This window comes from Populus alba, chromosome 4 (genome assembly GCF_005239225.2).
Source record: "Populus alba chromosome 4, ASM523922v2, whole genome shotgun sequence".
Classification (NCBI taxonomy): Eukaryota; Viridiplantae; Streptophyta; class Magnoliopsida; order Malpighiales; family Salicaceae; genus Populus; species Populus alba.
In genome coordinates this window covers 19,410,994-19,438,318 of record NC_133287.1, presented here as the reverse complement: position 1 = coordinate 19,438,318, position 27,325 = coordinate 19,410,994, and the positions used below count along the sequence as shown (strand labels likewise).

The 27,325-nt window shown below is 35.0% G+C and overlaps 5 protein-coding genes across 10 annotated transcripts; 1 reads left to right on the top strand and 4 right to left on the bottom strand.

The window, feature by feature from the left end:
* Nucleotides 1-204: 204 nt before the first annotated feature.
* LOC118060584 (uncharacterized) lies at nucleotides 205-5,448 on the bottom strand. Of its 3 annotated transcripts, XM_035073825.2 has the most exons (6): nucleotides 3,909-5,448; nucleotides 3,769-3,822; nucleotides 1,274-1,714; nucleotides 935-1,045; nucleotides 539-619; nucleotides 205-410 (listed from the first exon to the last, which is right to left on the bottom strand). In XM_035073825.2, the coding sequence occupies exons 3-6, from the start codon at nucleotides 1,538-1,540 to the stop codon at nucleotides 336-338; spliced, it is 534 nt and encodes a 177-aa protein (XP_034929716.1). In that variant the 5' UTR covers nucleotides 1,541-1,714; nucleotides 3,769-3,822; nucleotides 3,909-5,448; the 3' UTR covers nucleotides 205-335. The 3 variants fall into 3 exon arrangements, with proteins under 3 accessions (XP_034929716.1, XP_034929710.1, XP_073264706.1); XM_035073819.2 differs by having other exon boundaries at nucleotides 3,769-5,448; XM_073408605.1 differs by lacking the exons at nucleotides 3,769-3,822; nucleotides 3,909-5,448 and having other exon boundaries at nucleotides 205-420; nucleotides 540-619; nucleotides 1,274-2,181.
* Nucleotides 5,449-5,603: 155 nt separating this feature from the next.
* On the bottom strand, nucleotides 5,604-6,869 carry LOC118060606 (protein BUD31 homolog 2). Of its 3 annotated transcripts, none has more exons than XM_035073843.2 (4): nucleotides 6,734-6,869; nucleotides 6,418-6,518; nucleotides 6,138-6,325; nucleotides 5,604-6,004 (listed from the first exon to the last, which is right to left on the bottom strand). In XM_035073843.2, exons 2-4 carry the CDS (start codon nucleotides 6,509-6,511, stop codon nucleotides 5,849-5,851), a joined length of 438 nt encoding a protein of 145 aa, XP_034929734.1. In that variant the 5' UTR covers nucleotides 6,512-6,518; nucleotides 6,734-6,869; the 3' UTR covers nucleotides 5,604-5,848. The 3 variants fall into 3 exon arrangements, with proteins under 3 accessions (XP_034929734.1, XP_034929742.1, XP_034929750.1); XM_035073851.2 differs by having other exon boundaries at nucleotides 6,418-6,528; nucleotides 6,734-6,864; XM_035073859.2 differs by having other exon boundaries at nucleotides 6,418-6,545; nucleotides 6,734-6,822.
* A 134-nt stretch (nucleotides 6,870-7,003) lies between these two features.
* On the top strand, nucleotides 7,004-12,909 carry LOC118060560 (alkaline/neutral invertase E, chloroplastic). Its single transcript, XM_035073798.2, has 7 exons — nucleotides 7,004-7,217; nucleotides 7,593-8,293; nucleotides 9,311-9,476; nucleotides 9,585-9,796; nucleotides 10,567-11,060; nucleotides 11,164-11,212; nucleotides 12,291-12,909. The coding sequence occupies exons 2-7, from the start codon at nucleotides 7,676-7,678 to the stop codon at nucleotides 12,606-12,608; spliced, it is 1,857 nt and encodes a 618-aa protein (XP_034929689.1). The 5' UTR covers nucleotides 7,004-7,217; nucleotides 7,593-7,675; the 3' UTR covers nucleotides 12,609-12,909.
* Nucleotides 12,910-13,148: 239 nt separating this feature from the next.
* LOC118060575 (uncharacterized) lies at nucleotides 13,149-15,264 on the bottom strand. Its single transcript, XM_035073813.2, has 5 exons — nucleotides 14,812-15,264; nucleotides 14,568-14,703; nucleotides 14,401-14,468; nucleotides 14,223-14,309; nucleotides 13,149-13,498 (listed from the first exon to the last, which is right to left on the bottom strand). Exons 1-5 carry the CDS (start codon nucleotides 15,211-15,213, stop codon nucleotides 13,433-13,435), a joined length of 759 nt encoding a protein of 252 aa, XP_034929704.1. The 5' UTR covers nucleotides 15,214-15,264; the 3' UTR covers nucleotides 13,149-13,432.
* Nucleotides 15,265-15,771: 507 nt separating this feature from the next.
* Nucleotides 15,772-21,031, bottom strand: LOC118060553 (serine/threonine-protein kinase D6PKL1). Of its 2 annotated transcripts, none has more exons than XM_073408604.1 (3): nucleotides 20,725-21,031; nucleotides 17,808-19,736; nucleotides 15,772-16,864 (listed from the first exon to the last, which is right to left on the bottom strand). In XM_073408604.1, the coding sequence occupies exons 2-3, from the start codon at nucleotides 19,499-19,501 to the stop codon at nucleotides 16,018-16,020; spliced, it is 2,541 nt and encodes an 846-aa protein (XP_073264705.1). In that variant the 5' UTR covers nucleotides 19,502-19,736; nucleotides 20,725-21,031; the 3' UTR covers nucleotides 15,772-16,017. The 2 variants fall into 2 exon arrangements, with proteins under 2 accessions (XP_073264705.1, XP_034929678.1); XM_035073787.2 differs by having other exon boundaries at nucleotides 17,808-19,698.
* Nucleotides 21,032-27,325: the final 6,294 nt, after the last annotated feature.

Below are 27,325 nucleotides of genomic sequence, written 5' to 3'. Positions count from 1 at the left end.
ATATTTCAGTATAAAAAATATTTTAAAAAATAACCACAATCCTACTCTTAAACAGATCTCATACTATAGTTTTAAAATTCAATTCAGTATATTATGTTAGTTTGATGATTTATTAATTTAGAGTTTAGTCTATATATTGGTTGACCCGACCAATCTCCTACTCAAGCCTTAATTAATAACGTCTTATAACTATGAGAGAAAATGTTCATGAAAAAACCACTGAAATTCGAAAATAAAAATCGTAGAAATAACGAGATGTACACCAAATTCCAAGGACACGATTCTAGTTTCAACAAATTAGCACAACAATGGCTGCTATTGCTATTTGCAAAACTTCAGCTTAAAGTTTCAACATTTTTGCTCAGTTCCTCCAGTTTCTTCATCCTCAGTTTCTCACTTTCACTCGCCAGCTAACCAACCAGTTGATAAAAAGAAAAGAAGAGAAAGAAATATGTTAGTAATTAAAAATCGAGATTAAGTACTAATCAAGCATCAATCAATCAAGTTTATAAGAACTAATATAATAATAATTAATTACCTCCACTAATTTGGAAACCAGCTGAGCTTTTTCTTTGTTCTTCTCATTAAAGGCTTCCAGGGCTTCTTTGTATTCTCTTTCCTGGAATCATATAAATATTCCGAGAGGCCACTCATATCCTTTGCTTCGTGCATAATTAACTAGTGTATAAACTTGTGATCAAAGTTAACTAAGAAGCATTAAAATATTCCATGAAGTTTTTTTCGTTCTTAAGGTGGCAACAGGATCAAACTAGAGCCCTGCCGTAGGGATCATGCAGTTGAAAATCCATTAAACTATTCTACAAATTCTAGATAATTGAGTTTTTATTTGATAATTTAGTAAAAGCATTGGACCGTCTGATTTGTATATTGTCTTTATCGTTGCAGAAGAAACAAGCCAAAATCTTAATCTCACCTTCTTCTGGCAACTCAGTCCTAGAGGCTTCAGCTCCCTGTTGACTGTGTCAATCCTCTTACGTACCATCGAAACTTCCTTCCTCATTGGATCTGTCAGGGCTTCAAGCTCCTACAAAATATTTTTTTTCCCTTTAAAAATCACAATAATCTCCAAAAAAAAGAAAAACAGCACACATATATAGGAAAAAAGAAATTAAATTAAATTTTCCTTGCTGTGATCTCCCCACAGCAATGCAGATATATACTAAACGAAGGGGGAATTGATGGCAAGTGAAATATGTGTAAGAAATAATAATAATAACAAGTAAATAATATGTAATTATTGTGATAAACTTACTTCACGAATTTCTGCTAATCGTTTAGTTGCTTCTTCCGCACGTCCTAAGTGAGCATGAACCTTGTCTCTGACTTCCATCTTCCTCTTCTCAATCTCTTCTTCTTTCGCCCTAAACATAGCCACTGCTGATCTTGACATCTCATCATCCTTATCATCCCTTGATAGTGGGCTTTCATTGATCATATTACTGACAATACCTGGGTTCTTCATCATTCTGATCTGCATTTGTGATTGTTGTTGCTCCAATATTGGTTTTTGTGTCGTCATTTTTTACCCTCTTTGTTTCTCTTCTTTCTTGTAATGCTGCTGCTGATGCTTCCTTACCTTGTGTCTCTCTTGTTTCTTTGCTCTTCTTTCTCTTTGGAATGATTGCTTTCTTTCTCTTGTTGTAGGTGGTTAGAAACAAAAGCTGGCTTTAAAGCTGTGAAACCATCTTGCTTACTTCACAACAAAAACAAATACGAAATTGAGCTGAATGACCAATCTGCCTAATCTCCTTTAATCATTAAGGTAAAAAGAGGATTTCATCTTTGTTGAATGAAGACTTAACTTTGAAAAATCCCCATAACCTTCTTTTTCACCTTTACTCAAAATGAACATGACCTCAAATTATGGCATCGAAATCTCATTTTTGAGCGTGTGTTTATTTGATAGATGGCTGGATGGGCCTCCTCTGGTAGATGGATATTTTCTTAAGCTGGTATATATGTCGACAAATTTATTTTAGCAAAATACCAAGTCTCGTTGATTTAGTATCCTTGTATACACTGACAAGACAGATTATATACTTAAGTAGAGGTATTTTTAGTGTAATCAATACAGTACTTACCATGTCTTAAAGGGTAATGCCAAATGATAGTAGATTAATTAGTAACATAATACATCATTATCAAGTGTATATTTGAAGAAATAGAGTACTATCATAGGCAATCGATTTTTTTTCAAATTCTTATGCATAATACTAATTATGTAGATATGATGTAATTGAGTTAGATTTGGTTGAAGGGTCTTTAAGTAGAGGTAAATATTCTTTTTTTTTTTTTCAAGAAGAAGGGTGCTTTAGGTGGAAGTTTTGTCTGTGGAGTGGACAGTAAGGGCTCACCTACACTATTCTTTCTCTCGAGAGCCTTAAGGGACAAGACAGCTTAGGAGAGATTGCAGAGCTAGCTTGCCTTTATTGCATATCATTACCCTCCCATTTTTTAAATTGTAACTAAGAATCTTCACTTTAACACTTCTAATCTTTTTGGTTTTCGATGTCTTGTGTTGCTACATATTTTGATCAACACTCCTTAAGGGACTTTGACATTTGTTTTGCAATTTCAAAAGACATGAAAGAAATTCAAATCATTTTGGCTGTGATTAAGGATGCAAGTTTTCTAAGGCAAGCCTTGGAATATCCCCAGCTTCTAAGTTAATATCATTTTATCCTCATATAATTTTATATTTTTGTCAATTTTGTTCCTAAACAATTTTGATTACTCAATTGGGGCCCTCTATTAGAATTCTTTAACATAAAATGTTAAGATCCCTACAAAATAAAAGACAAGCATGAAATCCATGATCAAATATGGATGGAAATCCTTAATTGACAAGATCCCTACAAAATTGAGATTACCGGGGCTTTTTTTGAGGTTTTCCCTTTGTCTTTCCTTACCTTTAATTTAAATGAAGGGACCAGGGATAATTCAATACATGAGAAAGTATCCACTTTTGAAGGCCACGACTTTCCAGCTGAAAATGTTCACGGTTGTCGATTCAATCGAAGCAAATTTTGCTAGCCCCCTTTTTTATTCTGTTTTCTCAATTGTGGTGCTGCTTAGGCCCACATTGATTTTATGTTCAACAAATTTAACAGCCAACTGCCAACATTATCTTGTATCTTCAAGAACTCAAAAGGTTCTGAAGATTGCAGTGTCCCAAAATTTTTAGAAAGTAGAACTCCAGCTTTTGTATTTTGGCCAGCGCTGTGGTGTGAGCAGGGACGAGGCCAGCTCAAGCCAGCATGCAGGTGTGCCTGATTAACACTTGGCAGGTTTAAGTTCCCTTCCCTTTCTTCCTTTTTGGGGGAATTTGTAGATGGAGGCCAGCTATCTCGAATTGTTTTTCTACATATCATTGTTTCAGAGACGTCTTTCTCTGGTGATAGTTAGTTGATTAATTGGTAAGGCTTTTATGGGAGATCTTTGAAGAGACTTGAATTAAAATGCATCTACACCTTAAATAAAGAGGAATGGGAGAGAGGAGTTTACTCTATTGTATAATTCAATTTCAATCACTCGTATTTAAACCTTGTTTCAGCACCCAAAAAAAGGTATCCAGCACATAATCACCACAAAAGGCTTCACAAGCTTTATGCTGAGAGCTAAACTGTGAGGACTGAGTTTCAGCAAGTAGGTATTCATGGCTACAATTGCAGGAATTTGAAAACTCAGGGAGTGCCATCAAACACCATAGAAAATGTTCTACATGGCTCTATGGGAATTGCAACTGACCTGGATAAACTTGGTTTTGAGACCGAGAAACGATGTGTTGTGCAGATCAAGAATCTGTATAAAATAGGGCAAAAGTAAAGAATGAGGCATTTTCCTATTGATTTATTTCTGTACGGCACAGAACTAAAGATACAACTGACCAGTTTTTTGTTTTTTCCTTGGCAAAGAAATGGATGTATAGTCATTGACAATGAACTGGATGTTCAAATTATTGTGCTGTCTTACTTGAGCACCTTTTCATTATTCTGAATTGCAACAATCCAGTATCAAAATTGGATTGATTCTATTGAATCCCGATTTGAACAAGCCAAACTAAGACTAGCATAGAAGATCTGCAGAAACTTTTACTCAAAATGGGGGGGGGGGGGCGCGGGAGGACCTCCCATTGAAGGTTCTAGTACTAACCTAGACACCAACGCTGCTGTTGTTAAGGTGTCCACACATACCAACCATCCCATATCAGTTCGGGGTACCCCTGTTGAGAGACCCATTGGAGTTACCCCTGCCTTGGCTTCAATGACGCAACCGAACCAGGCCCTATGGCCTGGATTCTCAACTAAAGCTCAGTATAAAGGAGTTGCAACTCAGAGCCTACCCCAAACCGAACCCTATGGCCACCATTTTCACCAACCAACCACTTGTTCCACATGTGCTCCTTCCCATATTCCACAAACACCACCTTATATAGTTAACCTCCGAGATTTGGGTCTACGAATCTTGGCTCATTTGGGAGTGTAGTGGTGTGATTATAAACCCTCTGGCCAACCCTAAGTTTGAATTCCCTAGGTTTAATATGGCACCAATCGTACATGGCTAGATTTGGATTCAAGCAGCTAGTTCAAGATGGGGATTTCTATGAATATTTGGAGCAGTTTGGTGATACGAGGACAAGAGTACCATTGACCGATTATTCAGCCTTGAGAGTTCTTTATAGGAGGCCAGAAACCTGATCTACAATACGCTGCTATTCAAACTAAACCTAAGAATTTGGATGAGGCCATTGAACAAGTTGAGTTCAAACTCTCAAAACTAACATCAAAACCAACCTTAGCCTATAAACACAACAGCCGCCATCAAACCATCTCCCTTTTTACTCCCAAAGACACCCAACCCGCATACACACAAAATGCCGAACCTGAACAAATCAACCCAAAAACACCAACCCTACCAGAAAATCACTCAGAGCAGAAAGATGAGCCCAAGGGGAATGTTACTGGTGTGAAGTAGCTTACAGCCCAAACAACAAGTGTAAGACGCAGGTTTTTCCCATTGAAGTGGGAGGTGGCATTGAGTGTGAAGAGAGTGGTGCGAGGAAGCTGAGTATGAAGAGGTGATAAATACAGAAACGCAATTTTCATGACATGCCTTAACATGGGTAACAGCTTACCAAACCATGAAAGTATGTGGGAAGGTGGGCGTGAGGCAGCTTTTGATTCTAATTAATATGGGCAGCACACGTAATTTTATGGATGAAAAGGTTGCTGATCGTTCCCATCAAACCAGCACCTTTGCATATGTGAACATTGAAAATGAGGCAGCAGGGATGTATACAAAAGAAATATTTGCATTCTTTCTGGAGAAATTAGTACGTGGTTTTCCCTATCATCATGAAATAATTTCAGAAGTCGAAAGCATTTTCACATTTTTGGTTTGGAAGGGAAACAAGCAAGCTTGTCGATTATTTTAATTTCATCAAATAATCTAGCCTTTCAGCCTCAAACAATATATAGTTAGTAGGGCACTAAACTAACCAGGTTTGCTTGTTGTTCAACAATCCTACGGTCAGGTTCTGAAAAATACTATGAAAAAGATGCTTGGTTCCAAACACACATGAGTTTTGGTTGCACACATTATCAATTTCCATCAATTTCAGTTTGTCAGTAAAAAGGTGGCCTTTGACATACATTGCCTGCTCATAAGGGTCATAACTAAATACAAACAAATCTCATCCTTCTTCAATTGGCCGTCCAAGTATCTTTCCTACATTGACTCCATACGTTACTACAACAAATGCCATACCTGGGCTTCCGATTAGCAGAAAGATTGTAGCAAAAAAAAGAGGGCTCAGACAAAGCAGCAATCAATCACCACTTGCACAGCCTCCACAACCACAATGCACACACTCAACAACCTTCTCTTCCCTGAGATGCTTTGGAACCCTGCACACACAAGTCGTGCCAAAGTTGTGATCCCTGGGCTGGATGCAGCGGAGACAGCACAATCGTTCATATCCTGGCTGTAATTCAAACATAGAAACTCAACATCAACAGGTTTTCAAATCTTCATGCATCAGACATTCATAAATTGCACACCCAAATGCGAAGTAATTGAATCCAAACATAAAAGCCCTAAAGAAACAGGAAAAAAACCTTCTTCCATTTCGCAATTAGGTTACGATCCCCATAACCCTGGTCCAAACAGAACTCATAAAGCTCCTTAGATATCTCATTCCTTCTGTAATAAAGATCGTAAATATATCGGCTCTTTTGATGTGTAATTTTGAAAATGGGCCACAGAGCCTCACACTTTCTCTTGCCGTCATGTGGATCAAGTTCAGCTGCAAAAAAAAAAAAAAAAATAAAAGATCCCTTAAAAAAAAACATAGCAAATTAATTAATTAATAAAAAAATAATTGAACACGTAATCAACCTTCTCTCATCTTCCCATCCAGTTCGCGAAGCGTAGGCTCGATTAACTCCCATCCCTCCGGGTACTTGATCCGGCTTCTCCTCACTTTCGGCATTTTTACACTGTAATTCACTGCCTCAGTTAAAAACCTAAAATTAAATTTTAGATTAACAAATTTGGGTGATTTTTTATTATAAGATCTGAATTAGGGTTAGTAATTGAGCTTTAAAAACAAAAGATAAATTGATTAATAATTTCAAAAAATAAACAAAAAGCAAGGAAATTCGAAGTTTGTGAGAGGAATTCAATAGAAGACAACGAATTCAAATTAGCCTACCGCAGCTCTGGATTTGATTAGGGTTTCCTCGATAATGTAAAAGAAGCCAACAAGGTGCTGAGGTTTCCTTTTTGCTGAAAAATAAAATAAAATAAGAAAAATTATTTAGTCTACTGGGCCTCAAGATGGATCCACCGACAAATGGGTGCCAGTTATATGGGCTTCCGGATCTAATAAAATCACACGTGTCCTTACCAGTTATCCTTGTGGTCTCTAGGCCCTAGTTTTTTGAGCAAGGTTTCAAAGATTTTTAAATGGGAAACGTCCCGGTATCACATGACAAGAGTGGATAGGGCCCAACACCAATCCTTGAATCACCTGTGTCGTGTCTCAATAAGCAACCAAGCCATGAAACGCTGCCGTTACAGTTCCGACCAAGAAACTGAAGCAGAAGTCTCTTCCTCTTCGGATGACAGTCTGAAAACTGAAAAGAAACCATTCCCCACTCCCCTAGAGAGGGAGAAAAGAGGAGGAAGAAGATAAGGTGAGAAAGGATTTTTCCGAAGTAAAGCTTTTTGAGTTTTTATTTTTAGCAAGCGGCAGCACTTAAAACTGAGATGCTTTGTTGCTTTCCTCTCCAATTTCATGCAAAAAATGGATTTTTTCTTTTAATCTCTTTTTGGTTGCTAAAAATTTCTGGAGACTAAGAGATAATTATATGTGAAACTCGTTTTTCTTTGTTATTTAATTTAATTTTGTGAATTTTTTGTGAGTTTTTTTTGTGTAGTCAAACCGGAATTATTATTATTATTATTATTATTATTATTATTATTATTATTATTATTATTATTATTATTATTATTAATTCATATGATTTTATCTATGATGAAGTGGGTTGAATTTGGTTTTTTGTTTATAGGTTTATTTATATTTTAAGTGGGGGATTATCTTCTAACCTGGTGGGTTCGAAGAAATTAAGTAGAAATAGTTCTTATAAGGTAAATGGCTACTTCAAAGACGGTTTTACAAGTGTTATCTGGTGGTTTACCTTGCCCGCATCGTTTTGATCTGTCTTTCGGCGGTTTGAATTCCGTGCTTTCGATCTGCTCTGATGTAAAACGTAGGAAGAATAGAGGTTTGGTATACAAAAAGTTGAACAATGGGACGAGGTTGTTAGGGAAATGCACGAGTCGGGGTGTAGGTGCTGTGACGTCTGGTGGGAAGGTGAAATGTATTGACAGGTGGGAATCTATGAGGTGCAAATGCCAAAAGGCTGAAAGTTTTGGAGGGGCAACTGCAAATGAATGGAGCCCAGTTTCGCTTCCTGTAAATGGCGTTCACGGTGCCACAAATATTTTTGAAAGGGGAAGTTTTGCATTGAAGGGTAATGAAGAGACGCAATCGATTGAGGAAGAAGCATGGGATTTACTCCGTGCTTCGGTTGTTAGTTACTGCGGTAATCCAATTGGAACAATTGCTGCAAATGATCCAAACAGTACTAGCATTCTGAACTATGATCAGGTTTTTATTCGTGACTTCATTCCGTCTGGAATAGCTTTCCTTTTGAAGGGAGAGTATGATATTGTGAGGAATTTCATCCTGTACACCCTTCAACTACAGGTAATGTTATTTATCACTTCACTAGTTCCTTATTAACTATTTAAATTATTTGCTCTATATTTTAGTTGTCTTTGCCAGGGTAAAGATCATTTTCTTGTTTCTTAAATTTTTGGTCTTTAGGCTGCAGTTGTTTCTGTGTTTAGGATTAGTACTGGTCTGCCAGTTTTTTCCTTTTTGTGGAAGATGGAACTTAATTAAGAAAGAAGAAAAGGTAATGTAGATGAAAATGAGAGGGTAGGCATTTTCCAATTGGAAAACAATGTTCTAAGACAATAGCATTTTGAATACAGTTGAATATCAGTCAGGTTATTCACCCTTTGAAAAGCATCAAGTGAAGAATTTTGTAAAGAAGCAAGAAAAGTACTTTATCCCTCATTAACTGTTTAGACAGATTGATTTTTAAAATTCTGGAATTTCCTTTCCTTCTTAAGAAGTAAATCGTGAAAACAATGAACATCATCCAAAATCTTACCTATCACTCCCTCTTCTAAACTCTTTGAACCAGTATGAGTTGCTCAAAAGTTTGTGGACAAACCCATTGCTCATGAAATATTCCAAAAGGTTGATTTGTCAAACTCCATACAGTGAATTTCACTGAAATGGCTGACTGCAAGTCTTCTTACTGTGGGACCAATATTATGTCGGTCAACTTTTTTTTTTCTTTTTCAAAACTCCTCATCCAATGATTTTCATTAACATGTCAACTGGGAAGCTTTAATCATTAAATCGGCAAATCTAGGGACCATTTCTCATGTACTGTTTAATTATTATTTCAAATGGGGATGATCTGTCTTAAAAGTTATCCATCTTATGTTCTGATTTTTAGGTACCTTTTCTTGGAAGCTTGTTATGTTAGTTTTGTTTTACTGAGGAATGTATGTTAGTGAATTTATATTTTTTGAATTCATGCCGAGTAGGTTATGTTACCTTAAAAATTTCTTTGAAGTAGAATAAGAATGAGTTTTATTTGTTTTATTTTAGGTTCAATAAGTTTGCTGAGTAATTCTTCTGTGATAGAGTTGGGAGAAAACCATGGATTGTTATAGCCCTGGTCAGGGACTTATGCCTGCCAGTTTTAAGGTGCGCACTGTTCCCCTTGATAGTGAGGATTCTGCTACTGAAGAGGTATTAGATGCTGACTTTGGTGAAGCAGCTATTGGCCGAGTTGCTCCAGTTGATTCTGGTAAAGGAAATGATTTCAAGAAGTTGCCTATTCGGAACCATCACCATTTTCTTTTCTTTTATTTTTTATTGGATTCTAGAACATTATGTATTGTGATTTTCTTGTCAGGATTGTGGTGGATTATACTGTTACGAGCTTATGGAAAATGCTCTGGGGATCTTTCAGTGCAAGAGAGAGTCGATGTGCAAACTGGGATGAAAATGATCTTAAGGCTGTGTCTTGCTGATGGTTTTGACATGTTTCCAACTTTATTGGTGACAGATGGTTCTTGCATGATAGATCGTCGCATGGGAATTCATGGACATCCCTTGGAGATTGAGGTTAAAACTCCCAAAATATAAATGCTAAGTGTAACTTGTGAAAGTGAGGAATTATTTACTTTTTTTTTCTTATATGGTTCCTTTATTTTGTGTCCTATAGTTTTTTAGAACAATCATGTTTATATGACATTTGCTTTAAAATGACAACTGTTCCTGTGCTTAAAAAACACAAAAGAAACGAAAAAAGAGGTAGTTGCTCTCGCTTTTATTTTAATCTCCAGACACATTTTGATATCTTGATCAGTCAAGAATTTGTCCAGCTCCAATTAATTTCCATTGCTTTTCTAGTCCTCTATTGGGACTTTTTTGCATAATGTTTAGTCAAAGTTCAATCAAATTACTTGGGTGTTGGTCCTAACTGATGGGGCAATGTGTATTGTCTTTTTCTATTATTTTACTCTTGGTTCATGTAAACATGAGGTTTCTAGATACTCTCTTTTCACCTAATCTATCAGAGAGTCTTAACCAGTGCAGAAGCAACTATAAGCTTAAAAGTTAGAAAGTTGTCTTGCATCCGGAATGTGAATATGATAGTCACTCATGTTATTTCATTACCTACAAGTGATAGATAAACTCGGTTGATATTTTTAGCCAACCTAATGCATACAAATAGTTTTGATCTGAAAGGACGAGTGATGTTGTGGTTCAGAGGTCTTATGTGCCTGTATCAGCTGCTAATTCAAACTTTGTGGTTTATAAATAATGCTTATGCCTCTTAAACTAAAAAACTGTGGCAAAATTTGCACATAAAATTGCCATTTTTTTTGCAGGCACTCTTTTATTCAGCATTACTTTGTGCACGTGAGATGCTTGCTCCAGAGGATGGATCAGCTGACCTCATTAGAGCTCTTAACAATCGTCTAGTTGCCCTCTCATTCCACATCAGGGAATATTACTGGATAGATTTGAAAAAACTGAATGAAATATACCGTTATACCACAGAGGAATACTCTTATGATGCAGTTAATAAGTTTAATATCTATCCAGATCAGATTCCTCCCTGGCTGGTTGAATTCATGCCCAACAAAGGAGGTTATTTGATTGGAAATCTGCAACCAGCTCATATGGATTTCCGTTTCTTTACTCTTGGAAACTTATGGTCTATTGTAAGTAGTCTTGCAACATTGGATCAGTCCCATGCCATCCTGGATCTTATTGAAGCAAAATGGGCAGAATTAGTGGCTGAAATGCCAATCAAAATATGCTATCCTGCTCTTGAAGGCCAGGAATGGAGGATCATCACTGGCAGCGATCCCAAGAACACGTGATGCTTTAACTTAAATCTTTTGATATCCTTATTATTCTTTTGACTTTAAGAGGTTCTTTTAGTTCTTGCTGCATATTCTGAACTTGTTATTTTGCTGCAGAGCCTGGTCTTATCACAATGGAGGATCTTGGCCAACTTTGCTTTGGCAGGTTAGTTTGGTGTTCTAAAGTTAAATCAAGGTTTAAAACCACTATTTTCTTAGAGCATGATATATCTAAGATGTACCATCTTCATAGCATTTTCTTTATGGGAATCGTGAAACCCAATTCCTTAATCATGTTAGCAAACTTTTGGGCAATTTTTAAACACTATTGAATTATTCAACTACTTTTGATTGTGATACCTTTTCTTGAAATATCCCAATGCTGCAACTCTCGCTATTTTAGGAACATAATCTTTTTGAGATTGATATAACCAAATTTCTTGTTGGCAATCCTGAAATTGACTGGTATGGATAATTAATGCAGAAGCATTTACTGTTGTTCCCAACAATGCCATGCCCTGTTTATATTTCTGTTCTCATTTGTATAGAATTTTCCAGAGGCTGCATTTCCCTTTGGCTCTGAGCATGATTGATTTCCATTTCTTTCTTCCCCAGATATTCGGTCCCTTACTGTGCCTGCCGTATAGATTTTCTAGGCTTTGTATATGCCACGCCCACTCATAGCATATAGTCAAACAGATAAAGGGACTTCAAATGCCAATTACTTTGTTGCATGGCGCTGCAGAAGAGTTGCTAGTTTATGTTACCATAATATCCCAATGCCTTAAGGCAGCTGATAGTTAGTTAAGCTTGTTAAGAGTCCTTGATCACACTTTGAATATGTATTAGCCCATCTCCACTCCATCTAGAAACGGCTAAGCCTCCTTTTTCCTACCGATTTTGCATTCTAAACGATGAAATGCAAGTAGGTAGTTTGAGCCCAATTTGTATTTTATGACCTATAAGTGAATTGTCTCTTTAATTAATTTTAGATGCCTTTAATGTTGAACATTAGATTGCCTAAATGTACAGTTGTTTTGCACCATCCAATATTTTAGCACTGGATAGGTTTTTCTTTTCCTTCTTGAGAATGTAGTGCTGAATATGTTAGATAAGTAATATTATATTTCACAGCGGTAAAATTTGCGGTGCTTCTTCTAATTGCAATTTTTTCTCATTTTCTCTCCGCACTTGGCAGAATATATTTTTCTTTCAAACTAACTTATTTATGGGTCCTCTTCCAGCTTACTATAGCATGCATAAAGATGAATAGACCAGAGATCGCTGAAAGAGCAGTCCAGCTTGTTGAGAGGCGCATATCTAGAGACAAGTGGCCAGAATACTATGACACTAAGCGAGCAAGATTTATTGGAAAACAGGCACACTTATTTCAAACCTGGTCGATTTCAGGTTACCTCGTGGCAAAACTCTTCCTTGCCAACCCTAGTGCAGCAAAGATTTTCGTAAATGAAGAGGATCCAGAGCTTGTAAATGCTTTGATTAGTGCCAACCCAAGGAGGAAACGTGCTAGGAAAATCTTCAAGCAGCCCTTCATTGTATGACAAGTATTGTGAAGCTAAGAAGAGGGCTACTAGACAGACTTGTCCAAATTTTGCAAATATAGATACAGAATTGAAGGCATGAGACTGATAGTATTCTGCACCAAGAAATGCAGATGCTGGTGCTTTGTTACCATTGTTTCTCCTGTAACATATGAGTTTGACATGAACAAGTAGAAATGCTAGAGTGGTGTCGATCACTCTCCCTCATTGGGAGATTAAAACAGTAGCAATAACACAAACGTTTTTTGGAGTGGTTGATCAACTCGTCAAATGCAGGGGGGGTAAACCTGCATTTTGTTTCCTTGCCCTTCATTTTTATTTTCTCAACAACACAAGCAGACAAGTGGTTAATAGAATTTCTTTGATCGAAGGCTTCGCCCATTCAACCAGCATAGCAACAAATGTGCACTGGCTGGTGCTTTGAGAGTTCGAAAGACATGTTGAATGTGTACTTGGTCAGATGACAATGAGAAGAGGGGGTGAGAGAAAAAAAAAACTGAACGACTGAGAAAATCCAAAAAAAATCAAAACAACTAAATCTAGAAAAAAAATATAATAAACTGATTGGAAAACCAAAAAATAATTGGTTCAGTTTTGATTTTAAGAGTGTGAATCGATTGAACTGAAACGGTTTAACCAAAATAAAACCTTACTATATAAAGCAAACAGATATAAAAACATCTTTTTTCTCTACACAGACACAAAACCCTAACTCCCAGATCATTCAAAGTCGCCCCCTCTCTTGATAGATTATATGCAGTTGCTTTAAATCACTAATAAAATGTCAAAGCCAAAGGTTGGACCAACCAGCATTTAACCACAAGTTAATTTTTTTCAGCCAAAACGCTGTCCAACAATGATTCACAAGCATCTTCAAGTAGATCCAAGACCTGTGATAAAAAGGAAAGATCGTGAGATTAGTAACAACCACAAATGCACTGAATATGCTAGATTAAGAGTGTTCTAGAAACAGAAATTGAGGAGTCTGCTCGATCATCTTCCACAGGAAGACCATTATCTTGACAGTAATCAATCAAGAAACTTTGAGAATTTTTATGACTACACAAATATTCAATTTCTATAGTGAGTGGTCACCGAACCTATCATGAGGAAATTAAAGCAGGGAAGTTAAGAGTCGAGAGAATAGATTAGATACAAGCAGTTCAGCCTTACCATCTACACGAATGCAACACCACGGGTTGCAAGGTGAAGGAAGTTGAAGAAAGGGGCTAAGAAAATCTGTCCTATAACTAACAACAGAAGACAGAAGCATTATCTATAATGCAACATGCACTGAAGGATCAACAAACACAGCAGTAGTCTGACGAAGAGGTGACTTCTGATTTGGAATAATATAAGCAACGAGTAAATAAAAAATTGCAAGCCAGGTGAGCCTATATACCTTAGCTGCCTCTTTAAGCAGTAACATCTACATTGAAGAAAATATGAGTTCATTTCTTTAAAATAAACTAATTCAATCACAACATATTGTTCTAAATGAATTTCAATGAAGAACAATCAAGCAACTTAAGTCCTGATATTGAAGACTCGATCAAGATTTCACAAACTTCCGATACAAGCTCTGAGGGTTTATCTCAAATTCCCATGCATTACCTTCTCAAAACCCTGTGGTCCGCCATAATAAGGATCTGGGACTTCTGTTTCATCATGTTTCTTACAAAAAGAACACATTAGCTTAACCTGCGAAAACAACAAAAACATACGAGAGTTAACAAATTATAATGCCTGCATGCAAAAATTCATACCAAAACCCTACAAATCTTTCGCCTACCTTCTTGTGTGCATCATCAGGAAGTGTCTCTCTAAATTTCCACCTATTAAAAGCTTTTATTATATCCTCTGCACAAAACCCAATTCAAATATAACAACATATTATCAAAAAGAATTAAAGAAGCGAACAAATCAAAAGGAAGTCAAAAAAAAAAAAATCATTCGTACCCCTATTTTGGTTGTCCATAGCAAGAATGATATCAAAATCTCTAAAATCAGACGGTCGAATGGGCCTTGATATGGAAGTTATCTCAATCCCACGCCTTTTAGAAGCTGCCCTCATTCTTGAGTCTGCTGGATTACCCTTTATTAACCAAAACAAACAACACAAGAATCATTTACTCTCCATAAAATGCTATTTTTCATTATTCTCTACAATCAAAGCAACAGAATTTTAGAAAGATATGTTTACCTCATGGTAATTAATGGTGCCAGCAGAGTCAATCTTGAACTTAGAATCAAGTCCTCTCTTGTTAACAATATCAGTAAACACGCCCTCAGCAGCTGGACTCCTACAAATGTTGCCTAGACACACGAAAAGAACAGCGAAAGGTTTGGTCTCTGTTGAGGAAGCCATTGATGATGATGATGCTTTGATCACCAAGGACCTGAAATCGATAGCACTGCTTGTGGGGTTTTTGTGATGAAGATGGGAAAATTGGAGAAATGGGTATTTATTAATGAGAGGAAATGGGGCTCTCAGAGAGAGGAGTTTAGTGGCATTGTGGCAAAATTGTAAATTTAGAGATGGGTATGGAAACCTAGTATTAGGAGAACTGTTGTAATACAAGGTTGTTACTGATGTCCTAACCATCACTCCTGTTAGGGTGGAGGTGTTGGCAAAGGATATGGTGATGACAGTAATTTGCCGTGGGTATGTTGGGATTTCATTGGTCTAAAATTATTCTGTGAGGGTAGACTTCAAAATTAAAAAAAATGGCTGCTGGTGAATAGGGTATGCGGGTCGGGTTTTCTCTTTTCTTCTCTGTTTCACTGTACATCAATAAATTTGTGGAAGTAAACTTGCTAAGATATCCAGATCAACATTGTAACGGTTCCCTTCCGCTAAGCATTACCACATTAGAGAAATTTTGGCCCTTCGTGTGCATGCAGGGTGTCCAAGCCATGGCTGCATGTATACAAGCTATCCAGATATTCATATTAATAAAAATAAATAAATAAACAAATTCACTTCCTGTTATTTTCTTCCTGTCTAAAAACCTTTTAAATGTTAGACGAAATCCCCATGTTATTTAACAAACAAAAACCATTAACAGGATAGCAGATGGTTGAAACAGTTGCAGAAAGCTAGAATGTAGTAGGGAACACGATCAAACCATGGAAAAATGATGCAGAATCCAATCTTCAATGCTCAGACAAATAAGAGCAATGCTTCTCCGCTTCCACATTCTCAATTTCAACTCTAAACTAGAGTTAAGGTATACATAAATCTCATACTAAATAAGTTGCCGCAAATTTTCAGATTTTCAGATCACATTTACACTATATGCCATAAATATGTATATATACCAGTTACACTGATGATGAGAAACCCCATTTTTTAAAAAAGGAAAAGAAAATTCAACATCTTCCGTTTCTCACATCAGATAAGTACGGGCTAAAACATCTCAAACTCTCTTAGCTCTGCTGTATCCTTGAACTTAGCGCAGTCCTTGTTCTGATAAAATGTGTTTGATGCAATTCCAACATCACATTGATTAGGTAGCTCTGGAGGAATTGCACACCGTATCAGAGCCCAGTTAAGGCCGTCGAAGAAGGGGTGCTGTTTAATCTCTGCAGCCCCTTTTGCAGATCCTAGCCGATCCCCAGGTTCCTTTATCAACAACCCTCTAATCAAATCACGTGCATGAAAGCTAACTATAGGGTTACTGGGGAACTTGAGGCTTCTGGACACAACATTGGACAATGTTTCCTCATTTCCTGACCCCTTGAAAGGCGTTCTACCATATAACAGCTCAAACAGGAAGATTCCAAACGTCCACCAATCAACAGCACTGCCATGCCCCTCGCCTTTGATGATCTCAGGGGCCAGGTATTCATGGGTTCCGACAAAGGAGTTAGAACGAGCACTAGTTGGCTCCACTACCACCTGTGGCAGTGGGCTGACCTGAGCAGCCAGGTCAGATTTTAACTTCTGAGATTTTGCAGCAACTGACAGAAGTCTTGGAGTGAAACATGATACTTGCCAGGCTGGGTGGAGACAGAATGGGTCAATGCAGCTAGCTTCAGAGCATGGACTCGACATCTTTTTTGTCGGCTCTTCAGCAGGTGAAGATGATTTAAGTAGAACAGGATTAACAGCACACCTGAGTGACAGGTCAAAATCTGAAAGCATGATATGCCCATCCTCTCGGACCAGAATATTTTCTGGTTTTAAATCTCGATAAACAACTCCAAGCATGTGCAAGTACTCCAGTGCAACAAGGACTTCAGCAACATAAAACCTACAGACATGATTGCGTCAAAATGAATTGAAGAGACTAGGGGTAAAATTAAGTTAAGAATAACCAAGTACAAGCAAAACTCTTCTAATATATTTACTTCTATATCAATGAAATTCACAAGTGTGTGCTCCTAAAATCAGAACTGCTTTTGGGGAGTTAAATATCGATCCTTCTTTAGCTATCAAGTGTCTCATAGCAATAAGCTGGCTCTCCAAGTTGTGATGTGACATAACAATCACATCACCAGCACAATTTCACGTGCATCCATTCACTATACCATCTATAACTAGCTTCCAAAATCTTCAACCCATAAGTTCACTTCAAGAAATTAATTTTTAAACCTTGCTGCATCTTCCTATGTACCAATAAGACTGTTTCTCCATTAATCTGCTTCTTGTATACCATTAAGGCACACCAAATTCAATAGAATGGCAGCTATTAGACCCCAATTGATTATGAGAGCCCCCGCCATTGACTAAAATTTCAGGTTTCCAATCAAATAACCTATTGTAATTAATGCCCATCTTTTTCAACATAAAACTCCTTTTTTCCCTTTTTTATAGGGATGAAATGCTAGTCACAAAAAATTTATCAGCCATCATTTGGTCATCAATCAATGGACAACTACATTCACAAATTGAAATGCATTAATGTGAGTGAGAAATAAATGGACTACGTCACTTAGGATACCAAAATCAGATTTCTTATCCTGGGGTTGTATATGCAAGCGTTCAAGTGTGTTGTCTGTGTGCTCATGCAGATGCATGCATCAGTGTGCATGTGAGCAAGTTTTTGTCCCCCCCCAACCCACATGCACGTGTGTGAGAGAGAGGGGGGGTGTCCAAGAGAATAACAGGAAAAATAGGTTATTGGTGGAATAAATAAATTACACTGTAAAGTGCAAGGCTGGAAAATTTATGAGAACTTAAATAGAAATTAGTACCTTGCAGCTGGTTCAGAGAAACTCCTGCCAGATTGTTTCTGCCGCAGCACATGCAGATCTCCGCCAGGACAATACTCCATAACCAGGCAGGAGAGTTTATCTGACACAAAATGGGCATATAATGTAGGGAGAAAAGGATGATCCAGCATCTGCAAAATCTTTCTTTCTGTTAGGGCCCTAGACATCTTCTTCCTAGTTGCCAAGTAGTCATTATCCATCACTTTCAAAGCAAATAGGCAATTTGTACCAGTTAGCTCAGCAAGATAAACAGACCCAATATCCCCACAACCAAGCTTCTTGATCAGCTTAAAATGTTTCAAACAAAAGCTTCCATGCTGCTTCTGAGTATGGCGAATGGCTTCCCACCTCAAGTCCTTTGACATGTGCGGCCGACTGCCACTATGACTAGAACCACTTAGATTGCTATCATCACTAATACTTGTGCTACTACTATAGTCACCGATGCTACTTTTTGAACTTTGTGAGAATTCCCCCTTTTCTCTTGATCTTGATTTTTCATCTACCTTTGCCAATATAGATCCAGTTCTGTTAACACCATTCAGACTTGAACCCAGCCTGCTTGAACTTGTGTCAGCAATGATTGAATTGTATTCAGTGCTATTATTTCTACTGCTAGAAGCTGGAGAAGCTTTTGTACCTTCTCTCTTTACACTCTCTAGAATACAGTCATGCACCATGTTGTCCAAATTGCTTGTACTAGGATTCAGATCACTATTGACTTTTCTACTACTTGGATTGGAACTGGTAGAGGCAGAAGCTGAATCCTGCTTTACTTTTTTCTTAATGAAGTTCTTGCTCCTGAAGATTGGCTTCATAAAGCATGGACTGTTACATACAGAATTATTCACCGTATGTCCAGGGCTTGAACCAGACACAGAAAGTGAAGAAGCAGCATGCAACTGGTTTTTCTCCTCCTCTGGCACTGGAGTTTTGACGGAAATTTTGATCGAGGCTGGAGCAATCTCAACCACCTCCTTTAGCTTCTCACCAACATGACTGGTAGATGAACAATCAGTTGATTTAAGCTCTCTGATTTCTTCCTTTGATATTTGACTATCAAACCCTGTAGGTAGAGGAACAATCTGATCCCGGGAAGAATGGGGATTTTGATCTGATAACTCTGCCTTAACCATTTGTGAGGATTCAAACATCTTCTCAGAACAACTTGATGTTATTTTTTCTGGTACAAGAGAAATTTCCACCAAATTTCCATTACCTTCATTTAGGGGGAGCACAGATCCATCAGCCTCAACTACCACTGCCCTGTACAACCTTTTGATAGTTCCAACTTCTGAGGACCTTGATGAATTTGTTGGTCTTGATAATCGCTTCATTGCTGCCATCTCCGATGCCTGAGAGATGCACAATCCTCTCAAAGCCTGCTTCAAACTAACAGGCTCTGAAATTCCAATTCCTGACATTTGAGGTGAACCAACCTTCATCGGTCTCTTCATAGCTTTCTTCCGTAAAGCATCTTTAACACCTTCATCCTGGTGCTTAGCTGAAGTTCTAATCTCAATTGCTTTAAAAAGACGATTGATGTCATCTTCAATAGAATACCGACTACCAAACTTCAGAACAGAATGCTTCCTGGCTTTCTCATCCATTTTCGATTCAAAATCTAACTCTTCATTTGATTCAACAATTTCAGAAATGCTGGGTACTGCATCCATCTCCACGATATTCACTCAAACACTACAGAAAACAGACTTTGCAAAAACTATATTAACCCAATTCCAAGGAAGCATTTTGAAGATAAAGCAGCACAGACATCACATATCCTTGGAAATTATCTTCAGACATAACAATCCCTGAATCCAAACAGCCCGTGAAAACCCATTCTCTTACCTCAAAATGGATCATCCAAATCCTGCCATAACCACCAATTCATTGAGAAAATTATTCATTCTATAAACCAAAAAAAATAGGCACAGGTTAAACCAACTCTTCCCATACAAAAATTTCAAGTTAAATTCAATATCAACAGTTCTACATCAATAGCAATCAAAACCCCATTTCCAGAAATGATTGAAACTTACCAAACCTGTGTTTCCCACTATTTGTCAAAAAAGAAAAGAAGTTTTATTTGACCATAAATTGAAAGATTTTCTTATGACTACACTTGGCACTCATAGCTTTTCTTTACCAACAATTCATATGACTGACAATGATCAAACAATCAACGTTCGCACTCACATAGCTACAGCAAAACAAAACAAAAAAAGGTTTCCCACTTCAAATCAAACAATATTTTTTATCATTACTAAGTACCAAACGAAAGTATTAATCTTCTTCAGTTCTTATATGGACATTGCATTTGATAATCAAAAATCGTATAATAAATACACTTGGTTTCGAATTCACTGTCCTAGATCTTGCTAATCATGTCGAATCAAGCCCAGTAAAACGTGTTTTTGCACCAATTCATGCTTGTATATTCGAATATCAAAACACTTTAGATTTTTTTTATTAGAAATTTAAAAAAAAAAAAAAAAGCATGATAGAGCAAGTGATTTTTCACTTCAAAATTTAATATCCCAAGTCCCACCACACCATTTGTCCAATCACAAAACATAAATCAACTTAACAAATTCAAAATGCGTGATTTAAGATTAAATATTAATATTCATAATAGCAAAATTCAAAAAGAAACAGAAAACATAAAATCACAGAGCAAACTGTTACGTGCTTCATAAATCAAAAGAAAAGGAAGAATAACAAAAAAAAAAATGAAATATCGGTGCTTATATCTAAAAAAAAAAAAAAAGGAAAGGAAAGCTCAAAAGTGAAACTAAAAAAAAAATAGAAAGCCAAAAATAGAAACAGAAAACAGTACAAGAAAATGCTCTCCGTTCTGTTAAGGAATAAAAAACAGTGGGAAAGAGAAGCTCCTTACCTGAAAAAGATCAGAACCAATCAGAATCGAAAAACAGCTGCTGAGTAACAAGAAGAAGTCGAGAAGGAAAAGAAATAGTAGAGATGATGGTTAGGGTTAGGATTAGGGTTAGGGTTAGGAGTTAGGGCACGAGAGAGAGCGGTGCGAGAGTGAATGAGGAAAGAGAAAGATTAGAATGCAAATCACGAGAAGTACCAGTAGCTTACTGTTTCTTTTTCTTCTGTTGTTGGGTAGTGATTGGATGACAACACTTGTTTATCAACAGAGTTGACAACATTTATCAGTGGCCGGCTCTTCAAACTCGAACGAAGCGCGTGCTTGGTGTGGAGTGTCTGATCTTCAAAATCTTACCTGCCACTCCCTGTACTTTCCTTGGTCTAACAGATCAGTCCCCATCGGTTCGCTTGCTGTAAAGGTAAGTTCTAAGAATTTCCTATTTCAAGTGTATGACTTAAGCCTGTTTCTTTCTGTCTTTTAAAATTATTTTCTAAAAAATTTTAAAAAAAATTTATTTTTTTATTAATTTAAATTAATACGTTTATAGTGTTTTCAAATCATTTAGATGTGTTGTTATTAAAAATAATTTTAAAAAAAAATTATTGACATGTATTTTGACACAAAAAATTATTTAAAAAACAATCACAACCACACTGCCAAACAAGTTAATATTATCAAAATGATGTACTTAACATCATGAAACCTTATAGAAATTCAAATATTCAAACTATTTAAATGTAAAAAAAATAGATTGTAAATTCTTTGGTATTGTCAATAACCTCTAAAATAAAACCATTTTGAAAACATGTTCATAGATTTCAAGAAATTTTTTGGCATTGTTATTAACCTTGAAAATATAGTTTTTTTTAATTTTATTTTTTTTAATATAGTTTTTTCTATTAACATGTTTTTTATTTATCTTAACTAACATAATTTTTTCAACTAAAATCATTGTCTTATTGAAAAAATAAATATTTTATGATTGTTAAAGCAAATTAACAAAAAATATCAAAATACTATTCCACATTTTTTCATGATAGAAAGCTAAAAAAATTATAAATATGATAAAATCATGTTCAAATACATCTAAAAAATTAATAATTTATTATTATTACTATTATTATTATTAGATACATAATACTTGAAAAAATAATTATTAAAATTCAAAATAAAGAATTATAATAGTATTTAAGAATTATGTAAAATATGAAGAGTAGGCAAATCTAGTAAAACCAAAATTAGATTGTCAAAAACAAATAAAGGAAACAAAGGGAAAAATTGGAGGGGGGAAAAAAAAGCAAAGGGCTAGACCCATACGCTTGGCCTTGATTTATTTATTTATTTTATTTGGATTAAGGAGGTGGATGATTATTTTAAAAACAATTATACGAATAAAACTTCAAAAAATAAATGTTGTCACTAGCTCTCGAACATGTGACTTGCACCATGTCACACTCATTTATGCTAAGTGAGCCATGATACAAAAATTTTATAAGCTGACTAAAAAAATATATCAAGATGCTTTAGTTTTTATATGAACAAAAAAACTATAAACCCCCATGTAAAAATAGGGTTAAGGATAGTAATAACTCAATGAATAATAGACACTCAGGATGAGAAGAAATTAATAAGTGATGGAAATAATTTTGAATAAAATGTGCAATATAGAGCATGACCTCCATGGATAAATTTAAAGGTGTTGAGGAAGTTAATAAAAGAAGTATAAATTTTGGTTTAAGAATTCATAATATTGGCGAAATGGTAGTGAGTTTTGATGGATAAGAAGAATAAGGAAAAAAAAACTATCTCAGGAAATTAGTATAGTAGTAAAGAATAAACTATAAGAAATGATAGTATAAAGAAAAGTAAAGAACAATGGTTCAGGCACTAATTAAAAATTGATAGCATTACCGTGAAACAGTAATAAATCCGTAAATAAAATAAATGGTAAAAAAAAAGATAAATATATTTAAGATAAGGAAATATTCTTGAGGATTCAGTAAAATAATTCATACGATTTATGTAGGGACTTAATAAGAAATTTCAGATTTTTTACGAAGAATCATAATCTGAACCAATTTTACACTAACATGCAGAAACTATCGATTCAGCAATTGGATAGGGCTGAAATTTTATGTTAATTCTATTTAAATATTTTTTACCTTAGATTAAATTTTTTTTATTAATCAAAAGTCAGGAAGACCTTACGAGTTAAGTCAGAAAACGGGGTAAAATATATAAATGATACAAGAAATAACTAAGTGATGGAAAAATATTAAATAAGAGAAGATTTCCCTTATAAGAAAGGTTGTCCAACTAATATAAAAGGGTAAAAAAAGAGGAAGAGAGGGTTTTGTGTTCTTGATCAAAATTAAAAGAGAATTCACCAAAGATTTAAAAGTATTTGAGTTTATTTGAGTGAAAAAAAACACTTTTTAGGTGATTGAAAGGAAGAAATCAAGAAGAAAAAAAGGGTTACAAATCTTGGAAAAAAAAAATTGGAAGCTAGAGAGAAAGAGATAAAAGTGAAGAAAGTTCGAGTTTCCTTTACATAAAACTCATTAATTAATTGCTATTAAAAGGTAAAAAACATTGTTTAAGGAATGATTGAGGTTTTTAACAAGTTTTAATGCATGGTGTGTATAAATTGCATTATGGAATGTTGAGTTAATTATGTTGGCTTGTTTATGATGGTGCACTTAGTTTAAAAAATGTTATTGGGCATGAAAAACTAACGTGTAATGTGAAAATTGTGGGAAAAAAAAATCACGTCTCCCTTTTGATGCTAGGTTCAACCAAACTTGGTGGGTAGGATTTGAATTGTTTGGTTTGAATTGGTAAGAGAATTTTGTTAAATCATGTTATATAATGTGTTTTGATATTGTGTGTAAGGCTAATTGCATGAAATTTTTAAGAATGAATCATGATTCATTTAGTTTAGGTTCGGCCTACACTATATAGTAGAGGATTTGAACTTTCTGCTTTGAATTGCTGCTAAAACATATATGACATGTTTTAAAATTGTATATGAAAAAGATTGCATAATATTTTAAAAGGGAAACCTTTGTTTTGGGGTAAGTTTGACCATTAAATATTTTACGGAAGGAGATGATTCTTTTATGTAAAAACTTGTGTGAAAAATAATTTAAAATGATTTTGACATAATGTAAAATGAATTTGGAATAAAGAGAATAAAAAAGAACCTATAACTTGTATATGATTGGGTTCGGCTAAAGTAAAGGTAAAGGGGTTTTGAGTTTACTGTTTCAATCTATCATGGGGGTTCTATTGAATTGTGATGTGTTTAAATGAGTTGATTAAGAAAAACTAATAGAAACTTGTATGGAGACTCAATGAATTAATCCTTGAGGTTTCAACTAAACTAGAGAACATGGGGGTAGACTTGTTTAATTATGTGCTTAAGTATTTAGACATGTATTATAAAGTTTTTTAGGTGTATTAAAATGGTTTTCTATAATAGAAAGCAAAGGGAAATCTAAGGTCATTAATGGAAGGCCATTTGGCCAAAAACCTTTTTAGAGGGAAGGGTTGAAACGTATCTTAAGATTTCTCTATAAACTAATACTATAAATGAGTATGATTGTGTGTAAAATTCAATTTGAAGGAAAAGGAATTTAAAAGGGGCGTATGGTATATTTTAGACATAATTAGTTATGTAAAGAAAAATGACAAAAATAGGTTTTGGTTAGACTAATGTCATAATTGTTGTAGTCGATATAAGGACTTTGACAAGCTAAACTGACTTTTGCATGATGTGTTTAAACTATTGATCAAACATTATTGAGGGAAAGAATGAATGCGCATGAAACAAAGGACAAGTTGAACCTTAAAACTGTGACTTTGAAAAGTTTGAATGTGCATGGTATTCTAAAGCATTCCTTGTTAATTGGCTTAAAGTATAAATTAAAAGGAAATCAGAATAATGTTTCTATAGTAATTGGTATATGTATTTGTTGAAGCAAGGAAGGTTACCAGAGTAGGATAATAGCTAAAAACATTAACACACAAAGAGGCTTCAAATATGTGGTTTGCATCTTTTTCTGCTTAGAAGTTCATAAGTTTTTAAAGCTACAAATTCTATAAATAGGCATAATATATTAAAATGTTAATATTAAAAAAGGATCAATTTGACTAACTACTCTAAAAGGAGCTTGTGGTGTTAGTGTGATTGATTGTTGGGATATATGATTGACTAGATACCATGAAAGGAGCCAATGGCATCGGTGTAACTAAATGCTGAGATGATTTATTAATTAGTTGCTCTCGAAGGAGTTAATAATGTCAGCGTAACTGACAACCAAGATGGTTTATTGACTGATTGTCCTAAGAAGAGCTAGTGCGTCAGCATGACTGATTACTAAGATATATAATTGACTAGTTGCCTTAGAACGAGTTAGTGGTGTTAGTGTGACTGATTGTCAAGATAATTTATTAATTAACTGTCCTAAATGGAGATAGAGGCATCATTATGTATGACTAATTGATATTTCTATTTGATTAGTTACCACAAGTGGGGCTAAAGGTGTCATTGAATCGACTTGTTGGTATTATTATCAGAAGATTTGGGTAAATAAGATGTTTATTGGTATATAAAGGGATATGTTCTTGGATTTATAATGTTGGATATGATTGATTAATCATTCATGTGTATTGAGACTAATGGTATTATTGTGAATAATATTAAAATTGTTTTGCTACCCATGAGGATGAAGGTTAAAAGTTAGATTGACAAGAAAAGATAATGAAAAGAATAACTCGTGGAATGACTTAAAAGAGAAAGAAAGATGTTAATGGTAGTAAGGGACTAATGATATCATTCAATACTGATATCAGAGTTTGATTGGTTAACCCACTACATGGGTGGTGACTAATGGTATAAGGCATTGAGGATGGATAGTTGACTACATGTCATAGTAGCATACTTATGATTGAAATTTTTTTAAAAAAAAAGTATCTAGAAAAAGAACTTGAATATTCCATAATATAAAGGATTAAAGTTATACAAGAATAGAGTTATATAAGAATCACATGTTCATTTCTTGGGAAGAATAAAAGTAAGAAATAGAGTTATACAAGAATCGTATAATAAGGGATTAGAGCAACAAATAGGTGGGGGACTTCATTGGTGAGAGAATCTCACTTATTAGTTGGCTAGCAAAGAAAATAAGTTAAATTAGAGAACATAACCTCAAACTGATAAAGGTTAATTGAGTAGCCTTGTTAATAACAAAGATTTTAGTCATATGTGGACTAAAATTAAAAGTTGCTTTGGCAGTCCATTATATGTGGTGCCATCTATTTGATGTCATGTCTAATGAAATAGGGGTTGTTTCTGTAACAGGATTAGATGTAGTTTAGAGTTATATTGGCAATATGTTCATGTATAAAATAACGGTTGTTTTTAGAACAACAATGGAAGGTATTTCAAAGGGTTGTTATGACTTACATATAAAATTTATTTTGGGGTTGTTTTAGGAGGATAAAAGTATAGTATATTAGAGAGTTGTTAAAACAATTTTAGAGTATTACGGTTGCAATCAAAACGATGTTTCAAAGGTGATAAAGAGAGAAAGGGGCATAAAAGTAATGCAACAAACATCCTATGATCAAATTGTATAGTTAATTAATCAAGATATTGATTAAAGTTGTTTGGGAATGATAAAACCATATACAAGAAGGTACATGTTCTTTAGGAAATGGTATGATGCATACCTCGAAGAGAAATTCACTTCCATCCTAACAGAATAATGGAAGATAGTGTTATAAACATAATAACTCGGGCATTGAGTCTTCAAAAGAAGTTTATGGAATATAACTCATGGTGGCTATGGGTATGGGAGACTCTAGGTAAGTTAAATCAGCGAACATAATCTCAAAGTAATAAAGGCTAATTGAGTAGCCTTGTTAATAACAAAGATTTTAATAAGAAAATGCAATTTTAATTTGTCATGAATTGGAGAATATAGAGTATGGCACACATGTCTAGACAAGTTGATGATAATATCAAAATCATGGAAGTGAGGTCCAAGTAAAGGACTTATAAAAAAGTAGTAAAGAATAATGATTTAGGTAAGATTATGGAAAAGAAAAGGATTGTTAGGTTATGGTAAAAGTGATTAAAGTAAGTATATGAATTGTTAATTTATGTCTTTCATAAGGATTAGCATTAGAAGTCACTTAGTATTCTTGTAAGGGATATAAAGTGTTTATTGTTAAGTTTTATTATGGATAATTATATATGAGTGTTGTGTTTTCCCGGGATTTATCGTATATCAGACTAATTGAGAAATTGAGATTAATACATGGCTAGTTTTTGGATAGAATCATTGTATTATAACAAATGTAATAGTTAATTATATTGTTTTGCATGGATAATGTATAATTTTGATGCCAAAAATAGAATATGGATATGTTATTATCTCGTAGCAACAAGATATTTATTTAAGAAAAAGTTGTATATAATTTGATAAATGCAGTTTGTTTTAGTGGATGGTATGCATTAATGATATTGTTAAAGGTGTTATTTATTTGATTGAGTGGTTGGATGCCAATACTTCAATATGAATTGTTTGTAAGTGGAATT